Below are 8,250 nucleotides of genomic sequence, written 5' to 3' on the forward strand. Positions count from 1 at the left end.
ATGGCCCATGATCTGACAAATGTCACAGAATTGGTTCTTTGGACACGATCCTTTAGTATGCCCGTTTGTCTTACACTCTGTGCACCACAGCTCGCTACCTTTTGGCTCCTTTTGCATTTTTTTAACTCCATCATGCGAACCATATCCTTTTGTAGGGCACGAATCTTCTTGCTGCTGCCTTCATCGTCGCTACTATCATCTCCGTCAGGCTCGTCGTCATCCAAATCAGAGGAGCTAGTTTTCTTCTTCTTTATCTTCTGCTCACTTTCAAGGTCCAGTGTTCTGTTATACGCGTCCACATATGATGACGGTGGCACAATTTTCATTTTCCTCCGCAACTTCGAGCGTAGGCCGTCCACAAACCATCTTTTCTGCAATCCGTCTGCCGGCTTGCTTTCCATTTTGTTTATTAAGTCTTTTAATCTCCTGGCGTAGATGCGGACAGTTTCGTGCTTCCCCTGTTTGGTATTGAAAATTTCTGCTACGATTTCATTATCATCTTGCAAGAGTTTAAATTCCGCAAGGAACTCCTTTTTAATGTTATCCTAGGTATCCAGCTTTTGTGGATCCGTATCCGAAAACCAATCAATTGCCATGCGCTGTAGGGTTGCCGGAAATTGTCTCATCCAGTCGTCTTCATCAGTTATGCCATTTGCCCTCCAGATCGTTTCACATGTTTTGCAATGTTGAATGGGATCGGCCGTACCATTGCCATTGAACTTCGGCTCTTTCTCTTTTGGTCCCGCCATCACAATTGGTTTCTGTAAATAGGCGTTGCTCGGTCCTGCAACACTGGCGCTCTTCACTCCCACACCGGCGGTTTGCACTCCCACGCCGGCGGTCTGCACTCCCACATCGGCAGTCTGCACTCTCACACTGACATTCTGTACTCCTACACCGGCGAACTGGTCTCCCACACCGACGGTCTGCACTCCCACACCGGCGGATTGGTCTCCCACACCGGCGGTCTACACTCCCACACCGGCGGACTGCTCTCCCACACTGGCGGACTGCTCTCCCACACCGGGGGTCTCGACAGCTGCGAACCTTGGTGAAGAAGAAGGATCTTCTGAAGTTGTTTCTCGCGGAAGTCTATCTCGAACGAAGAGGTCACTCCACGCTCGTGCTCCCTCGGCACTGCGAGCTGTGCGAGTTGATGCTCTTCCGTCTGAATTTTCTTCCCTCGCGAACACAAATTCAAAAACTCCTCCCGTGCTTCTTCCACCAATTCCACCCGCTGTCGAGTCTCCTCCAACAATTCCTCCGTGCTTCGGTTTCCGTCTGCAATCTTCTGAAATCTTCGTCGGCGTTCGGCTTGCTGTGCCAGAATTAAATTCTCTTGCGCAGTACGGATTCCATCTTTTCCCTTCGCCTTATTTCGATCCTTGTTAAGCTGATTTGGCATTAATCTTCATTCCTCTCACCTTCCAGATTCATAAGGCAACGGCGCCAAATGTTTATCGTACTGGTAAAGAAATCAATGCATACAGACAATGGAACCGAATAGCAGAATTATATTCGCATATGCTTCATAATATCAGTAATAGTAGATGATAATAATTTACAATGATCGCAGACGGGATATAAATACTATCCGCCAAATCTTCTCGGAGGAGTCCGTTGGCCACAAACATTATGTTTGCTACAAATTATTTACCCGTCGGCTACAAAATACAAAACACCGACAACAATCATTCTGTCGGCTACAGAAACACCGCCGGGAGCATCTAGTCGGCTGACAACCTTCTCTTGCTAGAAGACACGACTCTTCAAAATTATATTAGTTTAGGACTTAAGTGTTGTGCTTGTCTTGTTATTTGAACAATACCTTATCGTAGCCCTCCATTAAGCTTTGATTTTTTCATCTCTATTATAATATGATATCTTTGTCTGTGCAGAATTCATTTGCTTGAGTCAAGGTAAATTATTTTTATCCCTCAAATCTGTCGGCACATGATTTGTTTGTACCTGCTGAGTGTTCTGTCTTTGGTAATCACTGCCAAAACAGTTTGACTCCTTCAGATGTTTATACGTAGTTTTCTGAATAATTCCTGATGTCATATCTTCATTAGCAGATTATATATTAAACTGCTCAACCTTTTGAATGTACTCATCCTTGTATTCAAACTTTCAACACCGACTGATCTTACTGTGAACTCCAACGCATTAAACTTGGCTCATTGATAAATTCACAATGATCCCCACCTTTTTTCTATATATATAATACTTCTTTTGTTGTAGTCACAGCATATTGAATTCATGTATGCATCAACCGGTTTTATTTCACAATAACTTGGCAAGCTTCATGCGCACGATATAGTGTATTCTCTACAACAATTTATCAACTTTCCAAACCGATGGCATCTCTGTATATTTGGCACTGAGGCTCTTTGATGTCTCCTTTGTTGTTCTAATTTTTCGATCATTCACCATGCTTGTATACTAGTCGCCCTTGTATGTTCTGCTCCTTTCCTGTAGTTGTTATAATAAATCTTCGGTGGCTGTATGATAGATGTTGACCAAACTTCTTGATGCAGTAATCTTTGTTTTCAGAATCATTGCTATTCATTGCTGGCTAATAGCAAGTTTGTCAGGCTCCTTTTCATGACATTAATCCATGTCTTTCCTTTCCGTTGGATCTCTGAAACTTGGACGACATCATGTTATGTTTAGCTGTTCATTACCCACTGTGATATGACTCCACTATATACTTCCAAACCGATGGCATCTCTGTATATTTTGCATTGAGTGTCTTTGATGTCTCCTTTGTTGTTCTCATTTTTTGATCATTCACCATGGTTGTATACTAGCCACCTTTGTCTGAATAGCTCCTTTCCTGTAGTTGTATTTAATAATTCTTCGGTGGCTGTATGATATATGTTGACCAAACTTCTTGATGCAGTAATATTTGTTTTCAGAATCATTGCTATTCATTGTTGGCTTATGGCAAGTTTGTCGGGCTCCTTTTCATGACATTAATCCATGTCTTTCCTTTCCGTTGGATCTCTGAAACTTGGACGACATCATGTTATGTTTAGCTGTTCATTACCCACTGCGATATGACTCCACTATATACTTCCAGCAACCCATGTATTGATAGAAAATACTTATATTTGTTGCATTCTTAACAGGACCAACACTTTATTCTTAATTTCGTTGCCAAAGAACTGGCTGCTTATAATATTTAATGTCTATTATTGACTTCCATAGAAAAAAATGTTAGTTAGTATTCTATTCTTTGTTTATACAAGTGATTACTTCACGAATAGATATGAACATTGTTAGGCATATAGTGCTGATTATGTCTTATCATTTTCTTCTAATTTCTTTCTGTATGCTGATTTGGAAGTGACTCAGATTGATAAGCTCTCTCTTTGTCTCATTACTAACTTTCTTATTGTTATCCTATTTTCTTCGCTGCTACTTAGTTCCATACTTGCTGCTTGATCATTACTGCTGCTCTATATATCTCTGTTCATATATCTTAGTGCTTTTGTCATCAATGATAATACTTCCAACAATCTTATTGTCCTTTGACATCAATGACAAATTTCCATCAATCTCCCCCTTTGTTATTGATGGCAACATCTCAATGGCAAGGCTCCCCCTTTGTCATCAATGGCAAAGGGTCATCAGGGCTAGAGACTAGCTCCCCCTGAACTTGTGCTTCTCATGAAATTTTTAGTGGATAGATGAGAGTGATGCTACTCCCAATTTCTCCCTTAGGTACTCAAAAGTTTCCTTTGGAAGGGGTGTTGTGAGGATATCAGCAATTTGCTCCTTTGGGTTGATGTATTCCAACTTGACTTGTTTCTCAAGTACTTGTTCCCTTAGAAAGTGGTATTTGATTGAAATATGCTTCATTTTAGAGTGCATGGCTGGATTCTTTGATATGCTGATTGCACTTGTGTTGTCACAAAAGATGGGAATAGGATAGTGAAATTCAACCTTCACATCTCTTAAAGTTTGCTTCATCCAAAGCGCTTGTGTACAACTAGCTGATGTACTCAGCTTCTGCGGTAGATAAAGTGACTGATCCTTGCTTCTTGCTTAACCATGATACTAGACTGTTACCAAGGAAGAACACACCTCTGCTTGTACTTCTTCTGTCATCAATATTGCCTCTCAAATCTGCATCTGTATAAGCTGTGAGAGAAAAATCTTTTCCTCTTCGATGCCATAAATCAAGATCCATAGTACCTTTTAGGTACTTAAATATTCTTCTAATTGTTACAACATGAGTTTCTTTTGGCATTGCTTGAAACCCGGCCACAACTGTAACAGCTTGCAAGATATCAGGCCTTGTAGCTGTTAGATATAATAAACTTCCAATCATGGATCTATATTGGGATTGATTTACACTTGGGGAATCATCGTCTTTACTAAGCTTGCATCTGGTAATCATAGGGGTGCCAATAGCAGTACAATCTTCCATTCTGAAACTCTTTGGCATTTCTTTGATATATTTTCCTTGAGCAACGGATATTCCTTTATTTGTTTGCACTACTTGCAATCCAAGAAAGAAGGATAATTCTCCAAGCATGGACATCTCAAATTCTTGTTGCATGTTCATGGAAAATTCTTTACACATTTTATGACTTGTCCAAATACAACTACTACAAAAGTTTGTCATTTTCGGATTTGATGTATAGATGATTATCTGCCACTCCTCTTTTGAAACCTTGATTTTGAAGATAATTATCCAATCTAGAATACCAAGCTCTTGGAGCCTGTTTGAGCCCGTAAAGAGCTTTTCTTAATCTACACACTTGATACTTTTTTTCTGAAAATGTAAATCCTTAAGGAAATTCGACATATACTTCCTCTTCTAAGTCTCCATTTAGCAAAGCTGATTCTACATCCATTTGGTAAACTTTAAATGCTTTATGACTTGCAAATGCTAGGAACATCTGAATTGCTTCCAATCTTCAAATGTCAGTCAATCCAGGAAAGATGCACTTAATAAACTAGTGAAGTTGCCTTCATCTTACACATGGCCGTGACTATTAAAAAAGTATTTTTCTGGAATATATATATATACCAATCCTCTTGTTTGTAGTGCTAGGTTTATATGATTTACACTGTTACTTCTGATTATGTACTAAAGGTTTCGTTAGTTTAATAGTTTGTGGCTTGGTTAGTTCTAAATTTTAGTTATCGACAGGTATTTCATAGTTAGTTAAAAGTGATTGTAAATACGTAGTTTTGTAAGCCCATATTTGACAGTGTCAATTCAACTTGAAAATGGATTTATTCATATTGAGTTCCTTTATTATTTGCAAATGTAACTTTTTATAATATGGGTCAATGAGTTTGGCTCAAAAATTACACATTTGAGTCTTTATAGCAATATAAAAATATGAATTTGACCTCAGATCCTGTAGTCTTATCCAAGTAGCTAATGAAAATTGGAGGGTGAAATTTGTGTATTGTGCATTTTTTTGTTGAAATCTCTATTTAAGGTTTTTGGTGTTCAAATCTCGTGTATTGTGCAGTATACTGCTAAAGGCAATGTTGAAAGGAGAATGTAGCTTTGCCTGCGTCTAGATGTTAGAAAATTGCTGAAAGGGTGTTTCAAACCTGATGAAAGGTATGAAATACTTTATTGAGGAAAAATTGTGTTGGGTGTGGAGGCTGATGAAAGGGGCCCGAATACTTTCTGAAACATTCTGAAAGGTTCTCAAAAGAAGATCTCTTTGATGCTGAGTAATTGAAATTTGTTTTCAAATCTTTTAAAAGGCATTGATTGGCATTGGGCAGTTGCTTAAAAAGGCATGGGAAGTGTATTAAAACTGGCATTGCAAAATCTGCATAGGGAATGACCGTTTGTCTACGTTGTTGGTATAGAATGGAAGAATTATTGCTATATATAAAATTTTCATAAACTTTTCATCTTTGGTGGAAATGGTGTGGAAAGTGGTTTAAATGTACATGTATTTAAATTCTGTGCAGACTTTTCTTTACATCTATTTAGCATTTTGCTTCTGATGGTTAGGTGGTAATTGTCATAGCATTTAGAGGTAATTTGATTGAACCCAGTTCAAATCCAATGTGCAAGGACAGATCATTTGTAATGGGTGCATCATCAATTGGAATTGGACATCCCATCTCTTGTAAATGGGCTAAACTCTTTCATAGTTAGTGATTGTGCTTTTGCAACATTCAAGACCATGGCATGTTCCTTTTTTGGTGGAAAGATGGTCAGGAGCGCGATAGCATTGTCAATAGGTTAAAGAAATTGATTTGTAAATGACAAATGAAGTGTAAAAGTACTTCAATTTATTCATAATAATAAATGCAACTTATGTTTTTATTTTATTTTATAAGTTACAAAAATGCTGGTAGGATTTGGGTTCACAATAATTAAAATTGTTTCGTAGACACTAAAAAAATAAGAGACGCAATGGTCTAAGTTCCTGTGTAAGATATATATATATATATATATATATATATATATATATATATAGTGTGTGTGTGTGTGTGAGAGAGAGAGAGAGAGAGAGAGAGAGAGAGAGAGAGAGAGTATGCACACATCAAGATGGACAAGAAAATGGTCAAACAATTTTTTGATCAGTTTTTCAAGTATTTGTATTAATAGAAATAAAAAGTTGACATATGCATTGAGCCAACTTGTGGCCAAAGAGCATCTGCCATACATAGCCTATCATCACTACCCATCTACAGATTTACAACATGAAGAATACAAAAAAAAAACCAAGTATCCCACAAAAAACAAGAAGGCAAAGACCATGACTGCAACCAAGGATCACTTGAACCAACCTGTAGCTTCCTTGTGGGAGAAATTGGGGATTTCGTTGTCACCACCCAAGCAAGAGGAAGACACACCACCTTGTTCGGCCACACCAACAAGGACACCCTCCTAGGCCACTAATAGGGCTACATCAACACTCAACGCCACTCTATTGTGACCTGATGCAAAACCACCACCACCCTTTGCCACTTCTTGTTGCTGTTTCACAAGATACCATTGTCGAATCAATGGGTGAACACCTTCACCAATAAGCTTTGAGGACTTTACAAGAGTTACCTTCCACTTTCGTTGGAACTCTCCAATCCCCAATGCTCGTGTTTGTGCATGAGATCGCAAGTAAAACAACAACTTCCACCTGCCCAATTGAACAATTAGCAAATGAACCTTCATCGAACCTTCTAAAGAACAAATTAGTAGAGGTTGGAGCTCACCCAATCCACCACCAATGAGGTGCCATGGGCATTGGTGCATTTGCAACCCAATCCCAATTTAAGCCTTGTTCACAACATCCTCCAAACCCTCTACCCATTTTTGTCTCAAAGCACTCTCTCGTTGTACCCAAAACTTCCACCTTGGAGTACGCCATCATTTAAGCTAATGTCAAAAACAAGGATGAAATATCTAGGTTTGACAGAGGCCTCCAATTGTGCTTCAAATTCTCCTCCCTGGAAATCAGCTTCACTACCTCCCAGAAATCTTCGTCATCAATCTTTAAAACTTTGCACAAATGTTTAGCAGCGATCATCCCTTTGAATGAAGGAATTTGTCTTGATGTTTGCAGCGAGAAGTTGGCCTCCATGATAGAATTTCCTAAGCTCTGGAACCTTCCCAAATTAGTTCTTGTGCCATAAATGGCAAAATGGAGATAAGATAATCATTTTAAAGACTCCAATGAAGCCTCCATAAGAAACAAATTCCAATAAACAGCTCATCATTACTTGAACTCGCTTGTGAGCTAAACACATGCCTATTTCACATTTCAGCACACCCTTCTTGCCAAAATTCGCTTCCATTAATTATGAAAGGTGTACTTGTGAGCATTAAAATAATTGCAAATTAAAGTCCGATGGATTGAATGTCTTGAAATCTTCAAAAAGTTCAAATTTGTCACTCAAAGAACCTTTAACTCCCACATTCGACAATTTTTCCGCTAATGAATTTGCCTCCTTCAGGACATGAGAAATCCTATATTCCTTATAATGTCCCCATCTTTTTTGCAACTCAGTGGAGTTCTTAGCCTTTACGTTCTCCAAAAGCTAAGTGGAGAAATAAAAAATTGATTAAATTAATTTCTTATTAAGTCATTAAATAAATTAAAATTAAAAAGTGACTTTATATTTAATTAATTTAATTTTCTAGATGCACAATTAATTATTGTATTGCAAGGAGAAGCTTGTAGACAGTGTATTAATTATTGGAAAAGGGGAAGCCTCTAGTAATTTAATTTTCTAGAAGCACAATTAATTATTATATGGAGG

General features: G+C 38.3%; 2 protein-coding genes across 2 annotated transcripts in view; one reads left to right on the forward strand and one right to left on the reverse strand.

Annotated features, from left to right (window-relative positions):
- Window positions 1-5,905, forward strand: part of AUG1 (HAUS augmin-like complex subunit) — a 52,255-nt gene extending 46,350 nt beyond the window's left edge. The window contains exon 7 of the mRNA XM_089795188.1: window positions 5,496-5,905. The gene's annotated coding sequence lies outside the window, so the exon portion shown is untranslated. The remainder of the gene's footprint in view (window positions 1-5,495) is intronic.
- On the reverse strand, window positions 3,995-4,591 carry LOC149544558 (secreted RxLR effector protein 161-like). Its single transcript, XM_089795986.1, has one exon. It carries the CDS (start codon window positions 4,589-4,591, stop codon window positions 3,995-3,997), a length of 597 nt encoding a protein of 198 aa, XP_089652112.1.
- Window positions 5,906-8,250: the final 2,345 nt, after the last annotated feature.

The sequence above is a fragment of the Cupressus sempervirens genome, chromosome 8 (assembly GCF_028749045.1).
Source record: "Cupressus sempervirens isolate cs-2001-9-10 chromosome 8, ASM2874904v1, whole genome shotgun sequence".
NCBI lineage: Eukaryota > Viridiplantae > Streptophyta > Pinopsida > Cupressales > Cupressaceae > Cupressus > Cupressus sempervirens.

Bases quoted from the DNA above. Each gene is read 5' to 3' on its own strand.
- LOC149544558 (XM_089795986.1), bottom strand. From the start codon at position 4,591: ATGTGTAAAGAATTTTCCATGAACATGCAACAAGAATTTGAGATGTCC.